This window comes from Cladophialophora immunda, assembly GCF_000835495.1.
Source record: "Cladophialophora immunda strain CBS 83496 unplaced genomic scaffold supercont1.3, whole genome shotgun sequence".
NCBI lineage: Eukaryota > Fungi > Ascomycota > Eurotiomycetes > Chaetothyriales > Herpotrichiellaceae > Cladophialophora > Cladophialophora immunda.
The window spans coordinates 2749380-2776597 of record NW_015622543.1 but is presented as its reverse complement, the minus strand read 5'-3'; the positions used below and the strand labels follow the sequence as shown (position 1 = coordinate 2776597).

General features: G+C 54.0%; 9 protein-coding genes across 9 annotated transcripts; 4 read left to right on the top strand and 5 right to left on the bottom strand.

Annotated features, from left to right (window-relative positions):
• The first annotated feature begins 1211 nt into the window (after nt 1–1211).
• Nucleotides 1212–4593, top strand: PV07_05405 (uncharacterized protein). Its single transcript, XM_016392296.1, has one exon. The coding sequence runs from the start codon at nt 1344–1346 to the stop codon at nt 3519–3521; it is 2178 nt and encodes a 725-aa protein (XP_016249815.1). The 5' UTR covers nt 1212–1343; the 3' UTR covers nt 3522–4593.
• Nucleotides 3537–4507, bottom strand: PV07_05406 (uncharacterized protein). The gene is made up of 3 exons (XM_016392297.1): nt 4292–4507; nt 4102–4233; nt 3537–4049 (listed from the first exon to the last, which is right to left on the bottom strand). The coding sequence occupies exons 1-3, from the start codon at nt 4407–4409 to the stop codon at nt 3586–3588; spliced, it is 714 nt and encodes a 237-aa protein (XP_016249816.1). The 5' UTR covers nt 4410–4507; the 3' UTR covers nt 3537–3585.
• Nucleotides 4594–5213: 620 nt separating the features above from the next.
• On the top strand, nt 5214–7774 carry PV07_05404 (uncharacterized protein). The gene has a single exon (XM_016392295.1). It carries the CDS (start codon nt 5543–5545, stop codon nt 7421–7423), a length of 1881 nt encoding a protein of 626 aa, XP_016249814.1. The 5' UTR covers nt 5214–5542; the 3' UTR covers nt 7424–7774.
• On the bottom strand, nt 7753–8920 carry PV07_05403 (uncharacterized protein; the record flags this gene model as incomplete). Its single annotated transcript, XM_016392294.1, has 3 exons — nt 7753–8160; nt 8330–8450; nt 8682–8920. 3 exons carry the CDS (start codon nt 8918–8920, stop codon nt 7753–7755), a joined length of 768 nt encoding a protein of 255 aa, XP_016249813.1.
• A 2182-nt stretch (nt 8921–11102) lies between these two features.
• PV07_05402 (uncharacterized protein) lies at nt 11103–12884 on the bottom strand. Its single transcript, XM_016392293.1, has 5 exons — nt 12722–12884; nt 12542–12643; nt 11999–12422; nt 11825–11911; nt 11103–11711 (listed from the first exon to the last, which is right to left on the bottom strand). Exons 1-5 carry the CDS (start codon nt 12798–12800, stop codon nt 11306–11308), a joined length of 1098 nt encoding a protein of 365 aa, XP_016249812.1. The 5' UTR covers nt 12801–12884; the 3' UTR covers nt 11103–11305.
• Nucleotides 12885–16105: 3221 nt separating this feature from the next.
• On the top strand, nt 16106–17853 carry PV07_05401 (uncharacterized protein). The gene has a single exon (XM_016392292.1). It carries the CDS (start codon nt 16305–16307, stop codon nt 17589–17591), a length of 1287 nt encoding a protein of 428 aa, XP_016249811.1. The 5' UTR covers nt 16106–16304; the 3' UTR covers nt 17592–17853.
• A 777-nt stretch (nt 17854–18630) lies between these two features.
• On the top strand, nt 18631–19574 carry PV07_05400 (uncharacterized protein; the record flags this gene model as incomplete). The annotated part of the gene is made up of 2 exons (XM_016392291.1): nt 18631–18696; nt 18763–19574. The coding sequence occupies 2 exons, from the start codon at nt 18631–18633 to the stop codon at nt 19465–19467; spliced, it is 771 nt and encodes a 256-aa protein (XP_016249810.1). The 3' UTR covers nt 19468–19574.
• Nucleotides 19575–19873: 299 nt separating this feature from the next.
• PV07_05399 (uncharacterized protein) lies at nt 19874–21994 on the bottom strand. Its single transcript, XM_016392290.1, has 3 exons — nt 21548–21994; nt 21371–21494; nt 19874–21320 (listed from the first exon to the last, which is right to left on the bottom strand). The coding sequence occupies exon 3, from the start codon at nt 20979–20981 to the stop codon at nt 20139–20141; it is 843 nt and encodes a 280-aa protein (XP_016249809.1). The 5' UTR covers nt 20982–21320; nt 21371–21494; nt 21548–21994; the 3' UTR covers nt 19874–20138.
• Nucleotides 21995–23699: 1705 nt separating this feature from the next.
• On the bottom strand, nt 23700–27158 carry PV07_05398 (uncharacterized protein). Its single transcript, XM_016392289.1, has 2 exons — nt 24416–27158; nt 23700–24276 (listed from the first exon to the last, which is right to left on the bottom strand). The coding sequence occupies exons 1-2, from the start codon at nt 27063–27065 to the stop codon at nt 23822–23824; spliced, it is 3105 nt and encodes a 1034-aa protein (XP_016249808.1). The 5' UTR covers nt 27066–27158; the 3' UTR covers nt 23700–23821.
• Between the last annotated feature and the right edge of the window lie 60 nt (nt 27159–27218).

The window sequence follows — 27218 nt, the reverse complement described above, 5'->3', positions numbered from 1 at the left end:
GCCACACCGGTAGCGGTGCCCGTCTCCGGCTACGAGTCAACCTGTCCAGAGTCATACTTCGACTGGGAGTCTTGAAACCGGTTCAAAATCCAGAAAAGAGAAATCGCGCCCTGGAAAACTCAAGAAAGAAACAAAGGAGACCTGAATGTAAGAGAAAAGAAGCAAGAGCCAGTTGATAGTACAAAGAGAAGACCGGTAGCGGACAACACACAATAAAGAGCATTACGGATCGAATTTTAAACTCTCATTCTAGAACCGGGCGATCCTGCGAGGGTCGTACCGGGTAGATACATATTCCCGGGGTTCAAGGACGTCTACCTGGAACAGATTCTGAAGATTCGAAGGCCAGCTATCCATAACTGGGGTCAAGTCGGGGAGTGGGAGAAATTTCCTCAGTCATCTGTGTGAAGATTTGAACTCGAGGATACAGAGCTACTGACGCCGACATTGAAAGTCCCTTGCTCTGCTCTGGATACATGTGCGGAATTGCTCCTTTTCGTTATGAGGTGTAGGCTAGCACCTATGTGAATGCACTAGAAAGATTCTGTTGAGTCCCGTCGCGGAGAATACACACAAAAGTATCTGCGCTTCAGACCCATTATGCTTATCCATCCACGAAAGACCTTCAAGCCTGCCAATGCTGCGCAAACCAATAGCACGCTGCTTGGAAGACCCAATATCAGCACCGGTCAAGAAATCACTTAGATAAGCCCACTGGTCGTGAACATGACGATATGCAGCTTAGCTTTGTAGGCATGTGGCTGGCTGTGGCTGGCCATGGGGATACGAGTGAGGGAAAAGGCAGCATGCAATCAACAATTTCCTTCAATTGATCCGAGACTCGACAATTGATAATCTAGAGTGAATCGCTCTCCGAAGTTGATTCAGCTGATAGGCAAATACTTAAATTTGTGGGTAAGCCTTTGATTGGAAGATACTGACGTTCTGGGGACGTGACTCCGCAGGCTTTTCTTGCTTATCCTTCATCAATCAAACAGGTTGTTCCTCGATGGTCTAGTGGTCACGATCTCAAGACACTGCTTTCGTGCATCTCTATCGGAACAGAGTACGAGGTGCCAAGGTGAGCATAGGGCGGCATCGCCCTAGTCCTGGAGCGGGGTGGGTTGGGCGTGGATTCCTTGGCGTGGATTTCGCCTGACCCGCATCTTGGAGATTTCAGTCGGCCGACAAAAAAAAAGTTGAAGTGCCACCAGGTATGAAGTGGCTCCCAGTCTTGCGGTTCAGCGGCAGAAGAATTAACAAGAAGCAGGGCGGACCTACCTACCTTCCAGATGTCTTTAAACTGACATAGTTGACCGCGTCGTTTCTCCCCCAGGCTCAGCATGAGACTCACCAACAGTACGGTTCCAGTCTATACTGTGTCTGGTTCGTCGACTGCTCGCAGTCTCCCGGACTGGCTTTCGCAGCAGCAAAAACGCAAGAAAGACCCCGAATATGCCAACCGCGTCGAACTGTTACAAGACTTCGAGTTCGAAGAAGCTAGTCAATGTGTGCGGGTTAGCGAAGATGGCGAATGGGTCATGAGCACCGGGACATACAAACCACAAATCCATACACATTACCTGCCCAATCTCGCGCTTTCATGGGCAAGACACACCAATACCTTGAACAAGACATTCATCTTCCTCTCGACCGACTATTCGAAGTCTGTCCATCTGCAAGAGGACCGCTCCCTGGAGTTCCATACGCCAGGCGGCTGCCATGATTCACTACGAATACCGCGGTATGGTCGCGACCTCGCGTATGACCGGAACAGCACCGAACTGCTGGTACCCGCCGTCGGCGTCAACACGAATGGTATGGGAGAGGTGTTCAGATTCAATCTTGAGCTGGGAAGATTCATGAATGAATTCGAGGTAGATGTCGGAGGCGACGACCTGAACTCCATGGGCGGTGGTGCATTACAAGGAGGTATTGGGGCTGGCAGTGTTAATGTCGCCGCTGTGGCAGAAGGCAGTCATAACCTGTTAGCATTCGGCACATCCCTGGGCACGGTCGAATATTGGGACACACGATCAAGAGCTCGAGTGGCTACCCTTGGTGTGCCTGCGGACTTTGAAGGACGGCCAGAGGTGACGGCCCTTGACTACCATCGATCCGGCATCAACATGGCTGTCGGAACTTCTTCTGGTCTCATTTACCTTTACGACTTGAGATCCTCACTACCAACTTTAAAGAAGGACCAAGGCTACGGTTATCCAATACAGTACGTGCAGTTCTTGACGCAAGGCATCAGGACTCGAGATTCTATTGGGGAGCCCAAGATCGCCTCAGCAGACCGACGGATATTGAAACTCTGGGATGAGCGTGACGGGACACCATGGACTTCAGTAGAGCCAACGGTGGACATCAACTGTGTTGCGTGGTGCAAAGATAGCGGGATGTTTCTAACGGCCAATGAAGGTCGACAACAACATGCCTTCTTTATCCCCCAACTTGGGCCGGCTCCAAAGTGGTGTTCATTCCTGGACAATGTTGTCGAGGAGATGGCAGAAGATCCAAATGACCCGTACGCCTTCTCGAAATCAAAGATAGGCGAGGTGTACGACAACTACAAATTCCTCACACCGCCTCAATTGCGCATGCTCAACCTAGACCACCTCGTGGGCAAGACGAATCTTCTCCGACCTTATATGCACGGTTTCTTTGTGGCTCAGGGGTTATATGAAGAGGCAAGGCTGATTGCAAACCCGACCAGCTGGGAAGAGGAGCGGGCGAAGCGGGTCCAAGCGAAGATCGATAAAGAGCGCGAAAGCAGAATCCGCGGCAAGAAGAAGATCAGTGTCAAAGTCAATCGAAAAATGGTGGAAAGAATTCTTGAACGCGAAGAAAAGAATGAAAGGCGACGCGCTCAGAGGGTGCTGGCACAGGGAGGTGATGAGACAGCTGCTGCGGAGGCCAACCAAGTCCTCTCTGCTCAGGATGAAGAAAAAGGCCTTCTCGCAGATTCACGTTTTGCCAAACTCTTCCAAGATGAAGATTTCGCCGTGGATGAAACCTCCAGAGAATTCCAGCAGCTCAACGCTAGCACCAAGGTGACTGCGTTGAATCACGACCAAGAAAAAGGGCTGACCGCTGTCGAAGAGGAAGCAATTGATGAAGTTCCTGGGTCAAGTGACGAGGATCAGACAGATGAGGATGACGGTCCCTCCAGATACAAAACGAAAGACCGAATATCAACGGCTGATTACAAACGCCGCCCAAACAAGAAACAGAAAAGGAAGGGCGATCAAATGCAAATGCGAGTCACGTCTTCTACGTCGAAAAACGCTGCCAGAATGCCCCATGATCGCTCATTCGGTTCTCGGGCGGACAGCTTTCGGCCTGTCGAACGAGCAAAACGAAGAACCGGTTTTGGTGATGCCGTGGGTGACAAGGTCATCTCTTTCGATCCGACAAAGAAATCAAAACGCGCAGACAGCGCTAATGGTGGGATTACCAGGACATCGAGAGGTCAAGATCGGAGAAGCGCATCAGGCAATACGTTCAGGAGGATGTGATCTCGATGAATGCTCCAAGAGGAATGCCAAATGGACGGTGGCTTTCACGTGGCGGGCTTTAAGATCAGGCCCAAGTTTTCATTGCTTCGATGATTTTGCCCGACTGTGTCACAGCACCGAAGATTCCCCCTTCCATTTTGACAGAATCCAATGCAAATTGATGCAGCTTTGGTGTGGCTGCAGCTGTGGCGTCTTCTAGTACGACACAGTCAAAACCGCGGTCATTCGCCTCCCGCATGGTAGTGGAAACGCAGACATCTGTCGTTACGCCTGTCAGGACCAAGTTCCTGATGCCACGAAGCCGCAGGATATGCTCAAAATCCGTATGAGCAAATGCACCCCTCCCAGGTTTATCGATGATGATCTCCTCGGGTAACGGGGTCAACTCGGGTACCACATCGTGACCAATTTCTCCCCGAATCAAGAATCTGCCCAAGGGTCCTTTGTCGCCGATTCCCAGATGTCGAGGGTTGTTGCGAGACCGGAATCGTTCTCGACTTGATAAGGTAGAGAGGTCTGGCCTGTGACCTGCAGGAGTTTCAGCAGAGCATGCCACCGTCTCAATTACCTAGATGCGAACCTTCTCGAGTGAAGAAGACCGGAAACGAGCCTTTTCGCGCGGTAGAGAGAAGGGCGTGAATGGCCGGGATGATGGCACGGGCGTCTGCTACGTCGTAGCCTTGGCAGTCGAAATATCCGCCCACTTCGCAGACTGCAGTGAAGAAAGGTCAGCGCGGCACTTCTAGCAGCCTACTGGGCAGTCATCCTACAGTCCCGCTGCATGTCGATGATGACCAAGGCGGTTGTTTCGGGAGACAGAGAATGATCATGCGGGTAGTGGTAAGGGTCTGCCGGGACCTGGTCCCAGCGAGAGACCTCTTGAACCATTGAATGCGAGGAGGTAGCGAGTGAATATGGGAGTTATCAATATGACGAGTCTAGCAGTTCCACGAAGCACTGAGATGTAACAATAACACTGAGGATAGAGTCCAGTGCCGAAAAAAGAGAAGCACAATCTTGAGACATTATTGGGCGTTGGGATTTTTAATGCCAAGACTTGTTTGGATAGTCACGTGTTCTACAGCCTCGCCCTGACCCAATCCACAGGGCACTCCCAGGGACTCCGTCCTAGTCTGCACGAAGTGTGATATCTTCGAGATAATCTTTCGCCTCGTGACCAATTTCTGAACAGCAACTCGACCGGCGACTCCGCTTCACAGACCCAAATGCCAGGGACCTGCTCGCCCGCCAACCAAGCACCCCGGTCCAGGTGGACAAGTCAATGCCAGCCATAAACGAATGTCGACCTAGAAGCAGAGGGTGAGCCCAGGGCGAATAGAGCGGGGAACAGCTGGGGGCGATGATAGCCATGTCATTTTGTGAGATTCTACTACTGCAGGTCCTTTATACCTACAGCACTCGTTACGAGCAGATAGAACACGTAGAATGCACGGAAGACACACCTTGGAAATCAATCGGAGAATTATGCGCACGAGGAGGCAGATAGGCTTTGCTTGGCAGCCGGGCGTTGCCTGTGCAGGGCCCCGTTGGTGCCGTCAGCGCAGTCACTGGCAGTCAGCGTCCACTGTTCCCCCCAACCCCCCGGCTAGTGACGCCTAGCGCATGGCGACCCGTTGTTTGTCGTTAGACGTGCCTGCGTTTATTTGCCTGCCCCTTCTACCAACTTTTGATACAACAAAGGGCGCTTTCTCTGCCTTCTCGCTGGGACCGTCACCCAGGCGCAGGCTCACCCTGCGGATACTAACCATAACAGCAGCAGCAACAACATCGCCTCTTGGATATCCACGACCACCAGATTACTCGACAACAACCCGACCGACCCCGACCTCACCGCCTTCGAACCCGCGTCGCATCAATCGGAAATCAGAAACAGGCCACCACCAAACCTCAGACGACTCACCACGACAGCGGAATCGCCCAGCCCCCAGTCACGACTGTACCACTAAATCAACGACGTCAAGCGACCACGTCAAGACGACCGAACCACCAACAATACCAAGATGGCGCATTCAGACACCGTCCCTTCTTCACCCCCTGGACCCAGCTCCTCACTTGAAGAGTCACTGAAATACTACAAAGCACAATACGAACTGCTCGAGGCCGAACTCGCAGATTTTCAAGCCTCTAGTAAAGACCTAGAAGCGGAACTTGAGCGGGACATCGACGCATCAGAGAAACGCGAGCGCCAACTGAAAGAAAGAGCGGCCAATCTCCAATATGAGGTCGAGGAATGGAAGACCAAATACAAGCAATCCAAGACCGAAGCGTCCAACGTCCAAAATACGCTGCAAAAGGAGATCAGGGAACTCCGGGAGACAAACCGAGAACTAAATCTGCGCCTTCGCGACACCGAAGTCGCCAATGACGACTACGAGCGCAAACAACGGAACACTGAGTCTTCTCTTGAAGACATGGAACAGAAATACAATCAGACTATCGAACGGAGCGTAATGTTGGAGGAAGAGCTGCGTTCGGGAGAGCAGGAGAGAGAAGCCCTGCGGATTGAAGCGCAAAGACTGCGCGACGAACTCTCTGACCTTAAGATCGAGACCGACATCACCAAAGAGAAGCTGCAGAAGGCTGTGGATCAACTTGCCCGGCGAGAAAAGCACCTGTCATTGCAACCCATTGCCGTATCCGCCTCTCCTCGTTCAGACCTGTCTCCCACTACAACGAATGCATCGTCACCGACCTTCGACACACCTCCAACAAAGGCCGGCTCTTCGTCAGGCCTGTCAGACACACCAACTCCTCCATCCCCTCCAATCTCGGAGAAGTCAAGTCAAGTTTCCAAACCTTTTGTCACGCCAGGAATCCCAAGAACGCGACAGTCTCTAACTGCCAATGGCCCGACATCTCGCCCATCCACTTCAGGATCTACCGCGGCGAGGCCGGTCGGTCACGCTCGCGGTCCTTCGATCCCAGCGTTGGCACGAACGGCACCTTCATCATCATTCCGCCAGAGCCTGTCGAGGCCTGGAAACGCTCCGCAACGGCCGTCAGGGCTGCCCCAGTCGGCGTCCATCATCCATCTCAGAAATCTCCGCGGCAAAATTGCGACATTGGAAGAAAGGGTTCAGACTGCCCGGTCAAAACTTCCAGCTCCTGTACGCACTCCACCCCGATCTTCACCACGAAGTGGTTCAGCACTGGGCAATCACATCCCTGCATCTGTCACTGTCCGCAGTCGGAAAAGGACAGGGGGCAGTACAATTAGCGGTAACGACTCTTTGATGGAGAAGGTGCAAGAGACGCCGTCTGTACCAAGAACGAAAGCAAGTCGATCATCATTGAATCAGCAACCCCCATCCCCTACCAGAACCGATTTTTCGATACCCAGACCCAAGACTAGTCGACCGTCGCTAAACCAGCAACCACCTTCCCCAACTAGGGGTGAAATGGCCGCCCCGCCACTTCGCCCAGCTTCACGAACAAGCGGGATCACATCGGCACGATCGTCTTTTGCACCATCACACAGCCGTCCAGGAAGCCGAGCTAGTGTCTCTGGCTTCCCTCGGGCGCCACTGGGTAGCGGCGTAGGGGGCAATTTCACACCAAACGCATCCACAGACCGAGTCCGGCCTAAGAGCAGCCTGAGTAATTATGGAAGCGGCTATGATGGCACTATGGACGAAGAGAGCGAAAACAGTCTCAACCAGTATGAGAACGATTCTGGAATCACTCCAGTCCCCAGAAGAGCGACCTTTGCTCGGGGACGCAGCAGTGATGTGGGCTCTGGAATCCCAAGTCCGACCAAACGGGCCAGCATTGGTGGGACTTCGAAATTGCCCAAGCGACAAAGCATGGGTTTGAACGGGAATATAGCGGGAACGGGCCTGAATAACGTACAGGAAGGGTACGACGTCAACGAGACTTTTTGAGCATGATTTGGTCTATGCTGGATCGACGGGTTCTTGGAATATGTCCCGACTCCTGCCGACCTGCAGGTATTGTGATGATGATGAATTTTGGACAGTATTGGCATTGCAAGCAGAGACAGTTTTAAGTTGTGGTTTTGATGAGCACCCCAGCGAGCGATGCATCCGATACGATGGACTTTGGGCGAGCAAGTGCAATCCTACCAGAGTTGATTATGATACCCTCGTTCGTTGCAATGACATTGACTTGGAAAGCTGGCATCGGTGCTCTCCAATATCGTTATGGAAGCACACCCTCATCATAATGCTCAGCCTCGTCCTCATAATCGTCCCTAGAGAGAATACCCCGTCTTCTTGACCGCCCTGGTATATGCCTCTCGTTGCTTGATGCCGTGCAACCACCTCCGCACATTTGGCCAATCCGCGCCTTCAGTGCCCAGGCTCCTCGCGAAGATGAAGTCGATGCTGAAGCCCATCAAGATGTCCGCTGCTGAGACGCCGTCGTGGGCCACGCCGCGCCTGCCTTTGCCGTCGCGTTCTCCGGCGCACTCGTCATCGCCTCCGCTTGCTGCAGCTTCGCCCTCGCCCTCGCCTTCGCGGCTCACCAGGTATCGTCTCCCATCTGCCAGCTCGGATTCGAGCCAGTTCAGGGCGTTGTGCACGTTGGGGGCCAGTCCCTTTTCCATCTCCGGGAGGTATTTAGACGCAGGCTTCGGGAGGCGCCAGCGTGCGTAGAGGATCTAGTTTGGGGATTGTTGTCAATGATCGATCGCATCTGGTATGAAAGGGAGAAGTTGACGCGGAGGGGGGAGGGAACGGGGATATGTGACAAGACTTGACTGGTGCTGATGCTGCTGATGAAGAAGAGGTGACGGAGGGGGGCAGAATGATGAGCGCAACAACACGTACCGCGAGAGCGTGGATCATGAATGTCCCCTCGGCGGCAGCCATCCATTCCCTCACTTTTGCCCGGGCGCGGCGCTCCTTGGGGAGGAGGCGGCCCTGAGGATCGTATGTTTCGCAGAGGTATCTGGGCCCCCAATTCCTCAGTCAGTCAGTGGTCTTGTGGGCTTGACATCGCATCCCTTCAGTCTTCATATCCTCTCCCTGCGCCCTCGCCGCTGATGGAAAGTCATTTGCCAGGCACCACAATGACCACGAGACGCAGCCACGCCTGACTCTTGGCCACCCGACCTTGACGGAGTAAGAGAGCGGCAGCTAAGGAGGGAGGAAATAGCAGGGAATCGTTGTCCAAACTCACTCCGCAATCGCCGCGCTCTCCTGGACCACCAAATCCCCGTCCGTGACCACGGGGCTCTTCCCCATCCTCGTGGGGATCTGGGCCTTGAATTCCTCCGGCGCGAGCCCGTTGGATGCCCGAGGCGACGACACCAGTTGGTACGGCAGGTTGAGCTCCTCCAGGAGCCAGGCGATGCGGATGGCGCGCGAGGCCCCGAGGAAGAAGAGCGTGATATCGGGGTTCTGAGCCTGGCGCGACATGATGGCGTGATTGTATAGAGAGAGGGAGCGCGAAATGTAAAGGAAAGGAATGACAATAGAGAGGCAGCGGACAGAGTTTGTGAGATATACTGCGATGTATCTGTCACTCTTGATACTTTCTTGACTTTGTCTTTTCCTCCTCTTCGCACTCGGGCCCCTTCGACACGTCGATGGAGCAGCTCAGTCAATTCAAATATCCAGCTTCGCCAGAGCAACTTACAGGGAGAATGTGGTTCGTATAGCGTTTTGGAACCCTGCCCAGGGGAGGGGCAAGGAACACATTGACCTCCGCCCATGTGCCCTCGGAACAATGGGTTTTTCAGAGTTTCAGAGTTTTGCCAATTGTCTCTGGTCCTTTTTCCCACATGACGTTTGTTTTACGCAATGAGAACCGACAGTTCCACGGATACATACCCTGTTCGATCTTTGGGCTTGGTGATACGCCCTTTCGCTTCGATAGAGAGAAGCGTCTCGGCACCCGGACGCCGCCATTTCTGAGGTTCATCGATGTTTTGATCTAGGAGACGGTGGGCACCAAAAACGTCATTTACGCCATTGTCCATATACAATATGACACCAAGCCCAGCTGAAAGCACAAACCTCGACGCGATCTCCAGACCGACAAGGTCTCCCACGCCAGAAAAGAAGGTCGACTGACGTCTTTCCCACGGCGTGACCATCATTTGACGTCTTCCGAGAGCGACAATCCGACAAGAGAAGCGAAAGCGTCTCCATGGGAAAATCTCTGGTTCACCTAAACAACTATTCAGATCCAGATGGGACTCTATGGCAAATGCCGCGATCAATCTCTTTGCTAGGCCTTTCCCGCAAGCCCGCTTGCGGTTCTGTGCACAGAGAGACAAGCGGACTGGTCTGGCTGCAGAAAGACTCACTCTCTCAGGCGCTATCCAACCTGACAGGTTTCGCCGACATCTCATTCACTCCGCTGCCGTTGGCTTCAGGTACTCACTACCAGGTCCACCTAGAAGTACCGATGAAATAACCGAGGAGAGTGCTCTTGACCGGGCCCAAGCAGACGACCACGGGCATCTATCAGCAGCCAGCAAGCCTTCTGCAGTGTCGCATCCGGAAGGGCCCCATTTCCAGAAAGAGATTGATACGATATGCCCTTCTTGTCTGGAGCTTGGCCGAGCTGGACGCTCAGGATGCCATCGACACCGTTTAGCCCGCCGCAGGATCCGTCAAAGCTGTGTCTTGAACGGCCCACGCAAGACCAGCATGTCTCGGGCTGGTCTATATCACGAGTAATCCGTGTCGCAGTGTCGTCGATTCCTGTCTGGCGGCTATAGCGGACTTCCTCACCGGAAAGATGCCCATATTGCCGGAGCCGGAACCGGACCCAATACGACTCCAGCTGAGAAGGGAAATCCCTTCTATGTGCCTAACGCCAGCAGCCTTTTTCGTTAGGATTTCGGACCCATGATCGCTCTGGATGAGAAGAACGGAGTTGGATTGACGCGGATGAGCCGCCCTCTTCCAACAAACCTCGCATTTTCCGCGTCTCACTCGATTCTTCAGGCAGACCGGTCTGCCTCGAGAGAGACACGCGAGCGACACCGCCTTGCATCGAGACAGCGCAGAAAGTCTGCTTTTCGATTACAGAGACATCTTTCCCGCAATTTTTTTTTTCCACGCAGCACCCGATTCGCCCGCGCAAGCCCTACACATCGGTTTCGGTTCCATACGAGAACTAAAAGATGACCGTTTTGCGCAGAGCGGAGCCGGGACATCCATGTCAGATCTGGTCCTCCACTCGCGCGGGCGACGGCGGCTCCTCAATCAGCGAAAGTAGGGAAATATGTCTATCCGAGATCGATCCCCCCCCCCCCCCCCCAAAGTCGTGGCGAAAAGTTGTCGACTCCCCCCGTCTTGGAAAGCATTTTCTTGGGTGATTGTGTCCCGGATTGCGAAAAATACCTTTCCGAGTCAACATCCTTTCGTCGGATCGTCTCACGTCCGTTCTATCGTCTTACCGGGAAACGTGCACGAGTGTTCAACAAGCGAAAATCCTCCACTCAAAAGGTAAAGCGAGGAGGGTCAATGCCACGGAACTCAGCGTATGCCCTCATTGGCTTTGCGTCCAGAGGCGCAGTTCTACGGTTGTTGGAGCATGTTTCTGTTCACTTACAACACAGCACGGCACACAGAAGGCGCACAGAGAGAGCTTTGAGATCTCGTTGTTGATTTGCGACGAGTAAGGTACTTTCTGCTTGGTGACTATCAGTCTCCCCGAAACTTGAGGTGTAAATCGTGGAAGTGACTCTTCTAGCGGTGGTGTTGATCTCCAGCTCCTCTTTCAGCTGCAACACTCGACATCTCCGCAGAATACCATGTCCTCAGTCCACCCACAGCTCTCTTTCTTCCTCAGTCATAGTACCTCGCCTTGACACCCTTGATGATGCTCTCCTCCTCCCTACCCACACGACTGACGTTCTTCGCGACCCGGGCCTTCACCCACTCCCCGGCGGTCAAGCCCACGGTGGCCGGGTCCAGGGCCTTGTCGTACCCGAGCCTCTCGAGCACGGGGCTGCCCTGGATGGGAACCAGCTCGGTGTCGTCCTCGGGCCGCACAAAGTACAGGACGCCGTGGCGGTCGACGTCGGCCTGGTCCGGCGGCGGCGCCACGACGCGGTGGATGCTGGACTTCAGGAACCCGTTGGTCAGGAACTGCAGCACGTCGGCGATGTTGACCGTGATGCTCTCCGGGTACGGCTTCACGTATTTCCACTCGCCCTCGGGCGTGCGCACCTGCAGGGCCGCCACGGGTTGTCTTTGTGGTTGCACACCAGTGTTAGTGGGTTGGGTTTGCGGGAAATAGACCCTGCTGTCCATCTCTCTACTCTGGGGAGGAATCGGTCTTTGCTCCAGACGCCCTGGACTTACCTGAAAAGGAGGGTTAAGCTTCCAAAGTCGGTATGTCCTTTTACCCACACGTTATCCAACTGTTGGTTGACCTCCGGCGACCGGCGGCTGTTCAAGAAGAAAAGCAAAAACCCCTCGGTCAGTTATGATGCCACCATTTTCACGACAACGTGGAAGGGGGTAGGAAAAACGCACTGGTATTTCATGTATCGGAAATGGCAGTCGCTCTTCTTCTCCTCGTAGCGATGGATCTTCAAAAAGTAGTCCTCGGGCAACTCCAGCACCAGCGCGAAGAGCACGAGCAGCTTCCGCACAATCTGGAAGTGGATGTGCTTGGCAAAGTACTGGATCTCGTCCCAGTGTTCCTGGACGATGGCCGGGTGCGCCCGCTCGTAGTCGGGGGTGAACTTGGGGATGTTGTAAATTTCCGTGTTGTCCTTGACGCCGTTCTTGATCTCGCGGATCCCGAGCGGCTTGTACCCGTTGTACCCGCCGTTCTCGAGGTCGGCGCGGTACTTGAGCTTCTCCTCCGTAGGCAGGTTGAAGACCTGCTTGCACAGGCTGAATTGGCGGTCGACCTCTTCCTGCGTAAGGCCAAAGTTGATGATGTAGAAGAAACCTGTCCAGCCATTTTTGGTCGGCGACGGTGAGCCACTTCAGGTTCTTGCTTCTTCTCTGACGAGCTTTCCTTCCACGTCGTTGATCGTTTCTCGCTGCTCGGGGTAACATGCGACTCACCTATTCTATTCACGGCATCGAAAAGCTGGGTTGCCAACTCTTGTTTGCCCCCAGGTTGATCAAACTTGCTAAGGTCTAGGGTTACCAAGTCGGCCCAGTCCACTATAATGAAACCTTCGTCAGTGAACCATTCGACACGAGGTCCAAGCCAAGTCTGAAGGAACTTTGTGAGGAGCATACATTCATGTGTGGTTTCGGGAACCTGGTTCCATTTCGGTAAAGACAGAAATGCTGGGCGTGTGATTGTCTCGGTTGCCATTTTGATGACGAGCCTGCCTGCCTCTTTGTTGCCTATGTCGAGGTGCGAAAATGTCCCAGGGAGCCCCTTCAATCAAGCATTCCCAAGCTGCAAGATAAAACAAAACGGCAAGAATGATGCCATCCAGGCCAAATATTGCTCAATGCGGGGTCGGGGGATACTCCGTTCTGATATTGGCCTATAGCGGCTGATGGTTGGAGACGTCCTCTCCAATTGCTTACATATGGTATATGAGATATGTGTGAGCGCATCTTTCAGAGAGGGCCAATAGCCTCGGCAACGAGCGCGTGAGACAGAGAGATTGCTGAGCGTTCTCTACAGCCCTCAGTCCAGCACCAGGCGACTCGACAAGAAGGCATAGAAACACGCTGCTTTGGGCATACATGATATTGGACAGATGGTGTTGATGAGTTGCATACTGTACCATAGGACAATCACGAATTCGCTGATTGTCAAACGGTGCATACTTATACAGCGCAGATCCTGCGGCATTGAGGAGTCTCGAGAAACAGTAACACCGACTCTTCCATCTTTTTCCGGAGACTGGAATAAGAACTTGACACAGAGCTCAACGGGAGCAACGTCTTGTTAACTTCCCGGTCGCGAAGGTGGTTGCGGTGGCATGTTCCAGGACTGCAGCCTCTCCTGGATATCACAACTCCCTAGTATCTGGATCACCACGCGATGAGCCTGCTCAAGAGCCATGGGCAGGTAATTCACCCGGAATCGAAGGATATGCTTGAGCGCGACCGACTAGATCTTTGCTCGTAAATGATGGCAGGCAGAGTCCTGCGGATGGAGATACGAATCGGCCTTATGCAACTCACCTCTACATTTTGGTTACCAATGCTCTTTCTTTTCACAGGCGGTATTCGCCCTCCTGCCGCGGTTTGCCAAAGAAGCAACTCGCAGGCGAAGAAGAGCCCCGAAGGACATCGACTTCACCAGCGCTCAGTTTCTAAACCACTGTTTCTCTTCGTGGTCTCCGAGCCTTCACAGGAGGAGAAAGCCTCTGTTTGTCCAGCTGATCATCTGCTTTTCTCCGTGGGAATCGAATACGAACGGGAGGTTTAGCCAGGATCAATGGACGGACAGGACTTGTGGGAATGTATGCTCCTTCTGTTGCTGTCTCCAGTCCCTTGTCGGTGCAAGCATCGGAGTATAGCACCGTTCCTCCGACGACCGAATTGGCAGCAAGATTGCAGTTGAGCGGCGCCATTGTAGCCTCAGTTCGTATTCTCCTTCCTGAGCGGTAGTCAGTGACCGATGTCCTCACCTGGCCGTGGAAATAGTGAGTGAAGATCTTTCGCTCGGACATGTTTTCGTGAGAACGAGCGGTGGAACAGGAAGGATTGGCAAGTTTCTTTTCCCGATGGCGTCTAGAAGATTTTGCAAAATTTTCCATTGTCCACGCTGATGCTCCGAGACATTAATTTCATGGATCTCTATGGCAGGGACGTGGTTCATGCAAGGCGTCGGGCTCCGGGGAATAGATCCTGGGGGGCGATCACCCAAGGCCCTCCGCATGGAGATTGCTCTTCCCAAGTTTGAAGGGGAGCCATGTCGAGATCATGATGGCCTCGGGTCACCGACAATCCCCGTGACGAAGAAAAAGCGAAAAGGAGTAAAGTCAAAAGTCGGCTGGGACGGGGAGTGACCGTAGATCACTTGTAGGATTGTTATGGCCTTTGGTTAACACTTGGAGCATCCAGATGTGACACGTGGTCCGAATGACCGGTTCCTGGCTGTATACAAGGTACTGCAGCCGTGAGGCACGAACGGGGACTGTGGAGAGGGTCTCGACGCAAGCAATCAGCAATAGGTGCTGATCACGCAGGCACGAGTAAGCCCGATGGCAATATTGGTAAATGGTGCTGTACCTGGTCTAGGTGGTCTTGCGAACGAGTGCCGAGCTCGTTCACCCTTTGTCTGTACGACCACAAGATTGGAAAGCCCGTCACGAGGGTCGAATAGCTGTGATGGCTGCGTTGTCGGGCATGCGTCCCCAATGCAATGGAAGGCCTTGATGTGACTTAGCCGGTACTCCAGCTGAAGCATGATTAAGCTTTTCTTGCGTGGTTTTCTAGTTTCCTGCGGGGATAGCACACCGTCAGCTAGACGAAGGCTCTGTAGCTGCAATGGGACGGATGCTCTTACTCTTTTGGGAGGACAAATGACCAGGCAGGATGACGATGATCCCAATTTCATTCCTGGGGACTAGTACACCGGATCCTTTGGGTAGACGGGTAGAGTTGATACTCGGATAAGCGTATTCCTAGCACAAGAGAGTGGGACAGGGTACGAGTAACTTTGCTCGTATAGCCACAGCATGAGGCTGGACTCAGGGTCGCAACCCGAATACTGGCGGAATCGGGTGAGGTAATAACGAGGCCGGGCGCAGTGGTTAATAATAGGTGTTATAAATAGGGTATGTGGGGTCCTCTCTGGCTGGCCGTCCAATAGCAGAGCGGCAAATGGCCAAGCTTCTGAGCTTGCACAGGTCAAGCCTTTTTGGCGTGGAGACTCTTGGCCCCAGCTGTGATTGGCCGAATCCCACCTCGCCTGTTTGTTGCTCAGCCGAGCAGCGCAGCCGCAGCGTCTTTCGCTGGCAGCTCCCTATTTTGAGCGCAACCCTTTGTCATCTTCACCACCCATGGCCTTCAGATCTAGGTTCATCAGCACTAAACTTATCTCGTCTATTGCAATCACCGCCATAGCCCGATCTGTGCAAGCGCTGACCGTCCGCACCATGCAGCAAAATCTCCCGAGTCGGTTACACGTCCCCATGGCGCATCCTCCGGATTTGGCCTTCAGCATTGCTGAGTCCCTGGATCGCACCGTAGTGCATGTCTGTGAGCTAGCTGCGAACGCCCCCCGCTGACAGGACAGGTAGGTCCTTGCCATTTCCACACGGTTTCGCTGTCCGCAACAAGATTGAGGATGTGCTGGAACTCCCGTATGACGTGGGAAAAGGAAAATTGCCTGGCGACAAGATCAATCCTCCTTTCCTTCTCGCCCTGCTCCTTGTGGTATAACCTGGCTGCGTGTAACAGCACGATTCCAAATGGAGACCATGTGGGCGGTGAGCACCAACGGCTGGGGAAGAAGCGAAGTCGAGCAACCAAGCACCAAATCACCGCATCGCCGCCCGGGTCAGCAACAGCGCAATCTCCAGACTTAGCTCCTAGCTCAAGCTTTGCCTTGACGGTTGCTTGACTTGGCCCCCCCAGAATGGCGAATGCTAGCTTGCCACACGATATACTGCTACCCGCATCCTTTCTTACGCACGTCGTCTATATATTCAGCTGTGGTTCTCGCTTGAAGTTAGGTCTCACTCATACAACAAACACTTCATTCTTTACTTCACTACATTAACAGCTCAGCTTCCTTCTTTTTCAACACATTCTCTCGCTCATTCCAACACTAGCAACTTTGACCATAATCTTTTACCTTTCCTTTCGTTGAACGCACGCTCACTAGCACACCATCACATCATTATTCATAATGTATTCCAAGCTTGCACCAGTCCTCGGCTCCTTGGCCATTGCCTCGCTCGTTGCAGCGGTCCCTGTTGACATGGAGAAGCGCGATCTCCGATTTGGCGACCGCACGAAGCATCTCGAAAACTACCAGGGTGGCCAGCCTTCTGCCTCGTACAGTGGCCCTGCCAATGGCTACTATACCCCATCAGCGACCTGGGGCAGTGGCTCTTACTCCACCGGTGCCCCTCCGGCGTCGACTGCCTCTGGCTCCAACGACGGCAGCAGCAACCCGTTCAGCTTCCCGCTGTCCAACGGCTTCCCCAACATCCAGAACCCGTCGCCTCAGCTCTCGGCCATTGAGGCACAAGCCCACGGTCTCCTGCCCAACGGCCCCCCGCCGCCAACTCCTCCGGCCGCTGATGATCTCACATCGCTGAGACTCATTGCCTTCAACGAGCTGTTCGAGGTGGCCTTCTTCACCGAGCTCCTCTTCAACGTGACCCACAACGTCCCAGGCTACCAGTTCCAGGACCAAGCCCAGCGACAGACCATCATTGACGCCATCACTGCCGTCCAAGCCCAAGAGGAGCTGCATGAGCTGAACGCCAACGGCGCCCTCGCCCACTTCAACGCCGGTCCCATCCAACCCTGCAAATACAACGTCCCCGTGTCTGACTTCAAGAGCGCCATCAACTTGGCCAAGACCTTCACTGATGTTGTCTTGGGTACCCTCGGTGACGTCCAAACCCATTTCGGCCAGAACGGCGACAATGGCCTCATCCGCGGTGTCGCTGCTGTCATTGGTCAAGAGGGTGAGCAGAACGGCTTCTACCGCAGCTTGCTTGGTCTCATCCCCAGCGGCGCTCCTTTCCTGACTGCCTCTACCCGCGAGTTCGCCTTCTCTGCCCTGAACCAAGACTTTGTTGTTCCCGGCTCGTGCCCCAACATCAACACCATTGACCTCCCCATCTTCGGTGCCCTGAACGTCTTGACCCAGAACATCCAACCCCAGGACCAGCAAATCCAATTCTCCTTCAGTGCCACTGGCTCCTACTCCCAGTATGCCAGCAACTACCAGGGACTGAGCTTGGTGTACATCAACCAGCAGAACGTCCCTGTTGTTGAGCCCATCACCCAAGCCTCGGTCAACGGCAACACCGTCACCTTCTCTGCCAACTTCCCCTTCACTGAGAACGAGATGTTCGGATTGACCATTGCTGCCGTTGTCGAGGGATCTGGCCCATTCGCCACCGTCGCTGATGTCGCCAAGGCTACCAAATTCGGCCCTGGTCTGATTGAGGTCAACTAAGTGCAAGCACATGTCCTCAACTGGGAGAACCTACTGTGATGGAATCATGAAAAAAGAATTGGTATGACGCATCTTTCAGGGGGAAAATTGTAATCTGGGCATTTTCGTTTTTCTGGCTACTAGTTCCAACGTCTCCTGTGACGTTCAAACTTGGTGTTTTCTGCTGTCTGGCAAAGGCTGGCGTTTCTGGCATACAATGGCGATCCTCAGTTTCGCAGGATCTGGAGAAGATAGTTCAAATCTGACGCTGTTCTCCCCTATATCTTCTGTGATTTTTTTCTTCTTGTCCTCTCGGCTCGTGTGTAGACAAAGATCGGGTTTGCGAGTCGATACGGGGATTCGATCCTTCGCCAGTCCAATCAATACTTTCGAGGCGTTGCCCGTGTGTCAGGGCGGTAGTACAGCTTGTTACAGCCTCATACCTCTGGCGCTCTTGTGCACCTCCACATTTTTTGGACCCTGATTCTCTGAAGCCAGCGGAGGCCCTGTCGGCAGCCTAAAGAGTGGAACTGTCCAGCGTTTGGTCGTCTGCATCATTGTCCGCCTAAGAACAGCTAGATATTGGCCCCCCTCGACGGACCGGGTATGATAGGCAGTAGTAGGGTATTATCTCCCCCCCAAGGGCCCCATTCTGAGAGCCCTTGCAGTCAGCCCCTTAGCACCCTTTTATTTCAGGCAGATGTAATTAAAAACACCTCGGACCCCAAAGGGGCGGGGATGTGCCATCGCTGGGCAAACGGCCTCCACCCACCACCTCGGTGATATGCGGGGGGGGATTGAGAGTCGATCCCTGCGAGCGAGAAAGCGGGGTATGGAGGTTCTAGCAGGGGTCGGGGGTGTGGAGGGAAGATATATCTTGGTTCGAATGGGTTCGTGAGAGGATCTTCGACCTGGGATCGGGGTGAAGAAGGTCTCTGTTGATCAGGTAGGCAGAGTCAGCCATTTCATCATCCTTTTCCGTTTCTCCCACCACGCACCCTCACGCGGACAACAAAGAGGGAGAGAGATTGGACTACCGCTCACCCAAGCTCGAGTCAAAATGTCGAATCAGACGGTGTATTTCGTCACGGGGACAACACAGGCAAGTCAAAAAAACCCATCCCCCGTTGGGGCGAGCTGTGCTGCAACCCTGGCATGTTCGCTGATGTGGTATTTTTGGGGCGAGATGTAGGGGATCGGCTATGAGTTCGTGCGCCAGCTGAGGGAGCGGCCGGGGGCCATCGTCTTCGCGACGTCGCGCGACCCGAGCCGGGCGACGAAGCTGCAGGCCCTGACGGACAAGGGCAACGTGCACATCGTGCAGATCACCAAGCAGCCCGAGGCGGTGGACGAGGCGCTCGCGGCGGCCGAGGTGGTCAAGAAGGTGGCGGGCAAGGTGGACGTGGTGGTGGCCAACGCGGGCATCATCGGGCACGAGACCAGCATCGCCGACGCCCCCATGTCCATGTACCAGGACTTCCTGGACGTCAACCTGCTCAACAACATCGCCGTCTTCAAGGCCCTGCGCCCGCTGATGCTCGAGGCCGCCCGGCAGGGCGGCACGCCCAAGTTCGTCGCCATCAGCACCCAGTACGGCTCGCTGGCCATGGTCGAGGACCTGCCGGGCCAGTCGTCGGCGTACGCCATCTCCAAGGCCGCGCTGAACATGTTCATCCGCCACCTCGCGTACGAGGAGAAGAAGAACGGCATCGTCGCCTTCCCCATGCACCCGGGCGTCGTCGCCACCGAGACCGTCGCGCCGCTCGCCGCCCGGATTGGGCTCGGCACCATCGAGCCCGAAGAGAGCATTCGCGGCATGATGAAGATCATCGACCGGGCCACGGTCGACGACGAGGTGCGCTTGTGGCGGTACGACGACACCCACCTTCCATGGTGATGCCTTGTCGAGGCTCGAGTGTTTGGTCCGCGGCCACCACAACCACCGCGGTCAAAACAGAGATGGGGGGACACACAACAGAATGTTTGGCGCTTTCTTGCCTACTTGATTTCACCGATATCCACATATTTCGATACGCCTTTAAGGGCTATGGTTCGCCTAGGCACGGACACAGAGAGCTACGTGAGGGGGTTTGCTAGCTTCTAAACCACCGCCTCTGAAAGGGATAGCACATATCGATACCTGATGCCCTGCCTGGATTGACTGCATTGTATCCCGGCATATAGGTTCTTGCCTAGGCAGGAGTCCTCGGCCACACATGACTTATATAGTAAAAGCATGGCACTTCACTCATCTGTGAAATCTCGAATATACCAGGGACGACGCCGCCTCTTCCTCCCAAAGATGCAAGTGAAAGAAAGATGAGTGCCTCCTGCATAGCTCCTCACAACCAGTCTCGTGCTGGGGTGTCTCAATTCAGTGGCCGTCTCTAAGACTCTTCAGTTTGGATGCGTAGAGGGTATAAAGCAGTTAAAATTCAAGATGCTGGTTACTCGTGTCTAAAATACACAAAGCCCGTCGCAAGTCGCAGCCCTGAAACCATATCGCGCTTTTTCAAATCAAAGACGAGATCCAAGAACGCCTGCTCTGCCATCTCACGCCGCCTTCGTTCAGAGCTCGTTCACCTTCCTCCTCTTTCCCGGTCCTGTCTCTCCATCAGATTGATCCTCCGATCCTGAGGTACAGGGCGAACCCTCCGACTTCTCGCCGACCCCATGCTTCAGCCTCAGATGCCTCTTCACCGCGTCCGGCCGGACGGCGCTGTACCGACACAAATGACACTTGACCTTGTCCTCGTCCGTCGCGAGGCCATGCACCGCCTGGACGTGTTGAATGCAGCGTCGCTTCTCGGCGAAAGGGCGGCTGCATTGCGGACATTTAAATGGCTTCGTGTGCTTATACTCATGCCGTCTAAGTTCACATGGGCGTGCGAATGATTCTGCACAGCCCTCGAACTGGCAGCGATGTTTATGTATGGGTAAAGGTGCAAGGCTGGCCGGCGGTGACGGGTCAAGAGGTGGGAATAGAGCGGCATCCGTGAAGGGTGGCTGGATAAAACTTTCGTCCGACGTGAACAGGATGGGGTCGCTGAAGCTGTCGCATCCGAGGCCATCGAGGAGGCTGCCATACTCAAAGTTATCCAGGTAGCTGAGATTGTTCAGGATGTCGTAATCCAACCCCGAGCCCTCCATGTCGGAATATTGATCGGGTGACGAATCGAAGGACAGAGAAGGTGTTGATTGTGTGGTATGCGTAGTCGGGCTTTGGGCCTCAAGGGCCCGCTGTAAATAATGTGCTTGCTGGGCTTGATAGTGGTGTGGAGTTAAGGTGCTCTCCAAGGGCTGACACGTCGCTCCTTGGAGACAGAAACTGTAAGGTGGTTCCCAAGTTTCGGTGTGAGTGTGACCTTGGGGTTGAGGAGGGTTCATGTAGAAGGGATTCTGGGATGCCATGGTTCCGCGTTGCGACTGCGTGCTCGATGGCGCACCATGAAGTGCAATCGGAGAAACCTCATTCTCAGATTGCGTTTCTCTCTGTCTTTTCGATGAGGGAGAGCGCTTCTGCGAAGACTCGGACAATCGACCCTTGAATACAAGGTCTTGTTGGACAGGAGATGTTTGGGTTTCGAAGGATCTCTATCCCAGCATTCGCAGGAATGTTTCGGATCTTTGGCCATTGCGAAGTTCAATCCAAGCGTTCCCCCCGCCTGTTCTTGGGCTAGACATGCGATGTACCTACCCCAAGTGAATGCAACCAATGGGTGTTTATCGGGTGTTGGAGATTCAAAGTCACTGTTGTGGTTGTCAGTGGAATATGCCCGCGAGCAATCCACAGTACTGACCGCTGTCTTGCATCAACTGACCCGCTGAGGCGGTGACGTTGGGGGTTCGTCTCTTGGTAGCTCGGACCAAAGAGTTCAGCAGAAAATAAGCTGTTGCCAGATTCTCGGGATTCTGTCCGATTTGCTGAAGGAGCGGTTAGTGATCCTGTGTTCGCTTGCTTCGAGCTTTGATCATACGCAGTATGGCAGGTGAAATGCAAAGTGGAATACGCAGAATGCGAGTTGTGAAGATCTCCTCGGCCGCAGCGGAGATCCTTGCCATATCCAAGGCTCTCAGCAGCTTATGATCCCCCACCCCATCTTGAAGAGCCATCTTCCGCCACTCCCTGGCGACGGGGATCTTTGCTGTACGGCCAAGTGCTTCCATTTGGATTGAGAGGCGACCGTCGGACGAAGGTGGCATTGGGGTTGCTTAGTGGGAGCTAAAAGTCAGAATTGCCAGGGGTTGGGGCTGAAGCCCGTAGGATCTGAGCACGAGAATGCGTTGGTTTCACGGACGAGAATGCGTGATAGGATTTCTGGGGTGTGGAACGAGATCAGCTAGAACAATGTGTTGAAGAGTCAAGCAAGAAAGACACAAAGATTGTTAGGGAGGAAGAGGAAGAGCGAGAAGTCCAGGCGACAAGGCTCGAGGGGATGAGCGGCTTTTGACTCAGAAACAATGCGCGGGGTGAGGTGTGGCCTACAGCTTTAGGCTCTGCGCTAATGCAGCTAGCCGTGGCGGTGCTCGCCAGAGTATGGCTATGATTGGTAAAAATGTGTCGGCCACACGGCGCTAACGGCACCACCTCACTGCTACTTGCATCATACGAGGCTGAGCTGGTGGAGAGATGCCCACAGCACACCACCTCCACCATTGCGCCTTGAGGCACCCTTACTCCTTCGTGCATTTAATGGCATCCTAGGATTCGACCTCTTGAACAGATCTGCCCACTATTAGTCTCAACAAAGCACCCCGCGATCCAATCGCCTTAAGAAAGTCTATCCTCCTGAGTGCTGGAAACCTCCCAGTCGCGTGCTCAGCCGGGCCACCTTGTCCCTGGCCAATCCTGAAACCTTTCACGGGGTGCAATAAACATCAACCACGATGCACCTTCGAGTTTCTTTGCACGGCTCGACTGCTCTTATCTCAAGTCACTAAAACATCATTACTGTCACTCAACAAGTTGATGTTTGACCACTAACTGTCAGGACCGTTCATCCGAGAGCCCCTGGGACGACGACTCAGCCTTGTCAATACCACCGGTTCGGTGTCAAACATTGCTACCCTCCCTAATATCCCGCCCTGGGGTGGCACACAAGGCACAGGCAGAGGATTGATTTGGCCTCGCTAGCGACGGGCGACACCAACTCATGTCTTTCTCTACACAGTACGCCGTTGAGATTTCGCAGCCTCACGGTCGACCCTCCGACCTCCCAGCCCCTCGAAGTTGTCACCGGTGACGGTTGGTAGACCATGGAAACAGATATCAAACCGCACTTATCACTCTAAGAATACCTCACTGATCTAGGAGCCAGAAAACACTCACTTCAAACGCGCACCAGAGCGCTGCACACGAGTGCGTTTTTCTCTCGGAGGTACCAAATGCCTGTTGCTTCTCTTCTTCCCACCAGACCCGTTCCTTCATCCTCTATATCTCTCGTCTATCTTCCTTTTCAAAAGAGATAAATACCACTACCTTTAACAGACCGTCGACCGTTCGCTCAGTTCCCAGCGCACCGTTGCACACAAAACCTACGGGAGTGTTATCACCCAGATCCCCCTTTTTTTTCCCCCCTTCTTTCGAGGATAATTCCCCCTTTTCAACCCCATCCAGCCTTTGCAGTCTCCAGTCTTTTCTTTCCACGGCCTGTTCCTCCCCAAATGAGACCATATACCAGGCCTTCCGACGACTCGGTCCAATGCCAGACATTGGGTTGCGAGGGCGTGGGCCCGCGCGGGACCAAATGCCCCGTCTGCTTGTGGATGCTCCGATAGACGTGCTCGCACGGCTGGGGCCTCGGGGTCGACGACGACCACGACGATGATGGAGGGAAAAGGAAAATGCTGCCTGGATGCTAATCAATGGGCGTTGTTCTCTTCTCTTCTGGACCTGTTCGGGCTGTCAAGGGAGCCGGACGCCCGGGCCGTCCGGTCTTGCCTGGCCACTCTGGGCCTGATTAAATGGGGCTCGTGAACAGTCGCGCGACAAGGTAACATCTTTTGCGAGAACAGGAACATATCGCTCAAGCTGAGGAGCTCTGAACGGAGTTATCATGGGGAGGGAGGGTGACTGAAGTGTTTTGTGGTATGAAGAGCAGCTCGATCTGGTCTACCGAGTGCTACGACCAGGTTAAATGTAGCTTCATAGAATTATCACCATACCTCGGTCAATGTACAGTTAATCCCGTTTACTCTAGCAGCTATCTACTCTCATCTTATCCTCTATGTCGGCCGCAAGTGGTGGTCATTCACATGAATTCAATCTCTTGATCATCAGCATCGCCTCCACCGCCGCCAACATCCAGATCCACCGCGCGCTCTTTGCCTTTCCCTTTATCCCTGCCGGCAGCATCGTCTCCATTGACCGGCAAGCCCAACGCCTCGATCTCGTCATAGTCGTCTCCCACTTCCTCGATCCTCCCACTCCTGGTACCCGGGCCTCTGTCCGCAGCCACTCCTCTTCTCGCCATGTGTCCTGGAGCGCCATCCCGTCGGACAACCCTCGCCCTCCCGTCACTTCCCAGACGCACCTCCAGCCCCAGCCGCTCGGTCGTCTCCCGGACAATCTCTGCGTCCTTTTCACCGGGCGGAGGGACAATCTCTCTGGCCTCGAGGGAAGAAACAAGCGCTTGGTTTTCGGGATTGTTCTCCAGGAGGAACTTGAGACACATCACGGCGTGTTCTTTAATGTAGGGGTTGCATGCTACATGTTCCGGAAACTGTCAGTGAAAAATAGAATTGGGAAACAGGTAGCGGCAAGGGCGGAGGCAGGACGATAACGCGCAGATTCCTCGGAACAAGGACATATATTTGCAGAGCGGAGAACGGGCCTCATCACGTACCGTCGTAGGTTGTACAACTCAGGATCGTCTCAACTCCCCCATACTCCCGGATCTGATTTTGCACTGTCGGCGACTTCCACACCAAACTCGACAGCACCAGCACGATCAGTTTCTTGAGGTTACGCCATTCGAAATCTGCCGGTTCCTCGGTCACAGTTGTGGCTGCGGGAGGGGCTTGCGCAGGGGGTGACGGTGAAGGTAGGTCATTCGGCGGTTGTGGGAGCGATTCAGCGATTGCTGGTGTGCCATTCGGTTGCGCAGATGCTTCCTCCGTGACGCCAGTATCGTACGGTCTTTCGACGGCAACGTGCGCAGGAAGTGTTGATGCTTGCTCCGGAAGTTCGACCCCGGCTGTGCTTGGTGGTTCACTTCCATTCGTCACCTTTACATTCCCATTCCCATTCGCACCTGTCGCTGGAGGAGGCATCGATTGCGTTAATCCGACTTTCGCAATACTTTGATCCAGCTCCTTTATCAATGTCACCAAATCATACACAATCTCCCACTGTACCAACAACTTCTTCCAGTCATTGTTCTCCGTGAGTACTGCAAAGAATTCCAGAAACTGGTACACGCCTTCGTACACACGTTCCATGTCCCACAAGTTCAGGGGGAAGTCCTCTGCAAGTGCGAGGCCAGCGCGAATTTGGCCTTGGAGGTAGATAAGGGCGCAGGTTTCAGGGATGATGTTGCCTCGGAAGACAATGAAAATATAACGGACGGTGAGGACATCCACACGGCTGAGCGGGGAGGGACTTGGGCGAGGTTTCTGCTGCGGTGCTGCAGGTGGTTGTTCGCCCGTCGCATTCTGTTGCTGCTGCGCCGCTGAAGGAGGACTATATTTCGCGCGGAAGATGTGTGTTAGAATCTTGATGACAACAGCTTGCGCCGGGGAGATGATGTCTTTGGGTTGCCCAAAGTCCGCATACGCGTGGGGCATCAACCCGTTCTTCAGGATGGCTTCCATGATCTGCACCATCATTTTGAAGTAGAATTCATCATCCGGCAAATCCCACGCAGCGATGAATATCAACAACTCCCGCAGTACGTTACGTCCTGCTTCTTGAGCAAGCAAGATGTGACAGCGAACCGCTTGCATATTTTTAAGACCCTGCTGATGAGCAGTAGTACCGTTCTTCGAGCCGAAATTGTCCACAATGCCTGCCTGGATGATCATAGGTAATGCTTCGATTTCCGTCGGCCCAAGGACGAGGGGAACATCGGTAAGGAGGCCGCGTTCTTGATCCCCTGAACCACGGTAATCGTCGTCTTCCATACTGTCTCCAACGCTGATGAGATCGTCTTCGTCATCCTCGAGTTCATATTCCTCCGGATCGACATCGTCGTCATATTCCGGTCCGTCGTAATCGGTCATGGGAGGAGGCCGCGGATGCAACCGAGCCATGAGTTCGTCCTTTGCCTCTTTCAACGTGGCAGCCGCAGACTGGGCGGTTCGGGGCATGCTGAGATCTTCTGCTGTCAAATCCTGGGCGGACTCATTCAGGTCGCCATACGAACCGGGCTCGGGTAGATCGCTCCAGTGCGAATCTCGTGCTTTGCCACTAGGTTTGTAGCCATTGACCTGGGTCAGAGCCATGATCTTCTCGGCAACCTGCTTGACTTGCGAAGAATGGGTCTCGGTGGCAGCAACGTCTTCCTTGGTCTGTAACCAAGCACGCAGTTCCGCTCCTACTTTCAACAGCACATCCGGGCTATCATCCAGTTGATTCGCGTTCATACCGGACAGGGTTTCCATGTCAGATCTGATCTTGTCCATAAGCACCTTGGCCGCCTTTTGAGTCTGCTCGTCCGGCTCCTTGTTGGTGCTCATCAGGTCAAACAGAGCATGGACATCGTCAATATTGTACCCCGGGTCATCTCCTTCCATCGCAAGTCGACCCACTCTTCGCGGTAGTTTCTCGACGGTTGACCTAATCCTGTCTTGCTTGGCAGCGTGGTCTTTGCCTTCATCTTCGACCGTCTGCTGGTCTGGTTGACTGCTTTGGTCGTCAAACTCATTTGCCTGGGACTGACCGAACAGATCCAGCCACAGAACCAATTTTCGCTGCTCATTGTGCATGATAAAATTGTGCAAGAACTGCAGACAGGTGATCAACAGCCTCTTGTACAGATTCACCACCTTTTGCCATCTCTCCTCATTCCGAGGGTTCGCCTCACCGTCGAAACCCCGAGCTGTGACCTTAACACAGACATCGATGAGCCTCAGGATCTGTTGGTCGAATCCTTTCTCGGCCGCGAGATTCTGGGCCTTTTTGGTGGTAGCAAGGAGATTGCGCGCGATGGTACAGAGATCATTCAAGCGTTCGATGTCCTTGACAAGGCTGAGGTAATGAGCTGCAATGAGTTCGGAGCTGCTGCCGCCAAAGCCTAGATGCGGAGGGTGCTTGTAGGTGAAGGACTGTTGTTCCAGGGCCGGGAGGGCGTATTTCAGGACTGTTGTCAGGCCCTCCCATATTCGAGGGTTGAACCCCAGCGCAGATCGGACATCGCTCTCTTGATGCGACTTGTAGAGAATTTGTTTACCAGCGATCAACAGGTGCTCCAATCTCTTCTCATCGATCAACCCTGGGCTTTCGTAGTGAGTTTGAGTGCCGGTGAGGACTAGCTGCAAGAGTAACGAGGCGCTCATGCTGATAGCTGGCAGTCATAGTCGTCGTAACCTCAGTATATCGCGCAGTCAATTTTTTGTGTGATTTCTTGACGGGGGACCTGGTTGCCAAACTCCGCAGTCCGCAGTTTTCGGTGAAGCAGATGGTCGGACAGGGATGTTGCGGTCGCCATA

Bases quoted from the DNA above. Each gene is read 5' to 3' on its own strand.
- PV07_05405 (XM_016392296.1), top strand. From the start codon at position 1,344: ATGAGACTCACCAACAGTACGGTTCCAGTCTATACTGTGTCTGGTTCG.
- PV07_05406 (XM_016392297.1), bottom strand. From the start codon at position 4,409: ATGGTTCAAGAGGTCTCTCGCTGGGACCAGGTCCCGGCAGACCCTTAC. The intron at 4,234-4,291 runs GTAGGATGACTG...TCTTCACTGCAG, and splicing joins CATCGACATGCAGCGGGACT to TCTGCGAAGTGGGCGGATAT. The intron at 4,050-4,101 runs GTTCGCATCTAG...AAACTCCTGCAG, and splicing joins GGTCTTCTTCACTCGAGAAG to GTCACAGGCCAGACCTCTCT.
- PV07_05404 (XM_016392295.1), top strand. From the start codon at position 5,543: ATGGCGCATTCAGACACCGTCCCTTCTTCACCCCCTGGACCCAGCTCC.
- PV07_05402 (XM_016392293.1), bottom strand. From the start codon at position 12,800: ATGGCAACCGAGACAATCACACGCCCAGCATTTCTGTCTTTACCGAAA. The intron at 12,423-12,541 runs GTGAGTCGCATG...ATGGCTGGACAG, and splicing joins CGATGCCGTGAATAGAATAG to GTTTCTTCTACATCATCAAC. The intron at 11,912-11,998 runs GTGCGTTTTTCC...CTTCTTGAACAG, and splicing joins TTCCGATACATGAAATACCA to CCGCCGGTCGCCGGAGGTCA.
- PV07_05401 (XM_016392292.1), top strand. From the start codon at position 16,305: ATGTATTCCAAGCTTGCACCAGTCCTCGGCTCCTTGGCCATTGCCTCG.
- PV07_05399 (XM_016392290.1), bottom strand. From the start codon at position 20,981: ATGGCATCCCAGAATCCCTTCTACATGAACCCTCCTCAACCCCAAGGT.
- PV07_05398 (XM_016392289.1), bottom strand. From the start codon at position 27,065: ATGAGCGCCTCGTTACTCTTGCAGCTAGTCCTCACCGGCACTCAAACT. The intron at 24,277-24,415 runs GTACGTGATGAG...CGGAACATGTAG, and splicing joins GAGTTGTACAACCTACGACG to CATGCAACCCCTACATTAAA.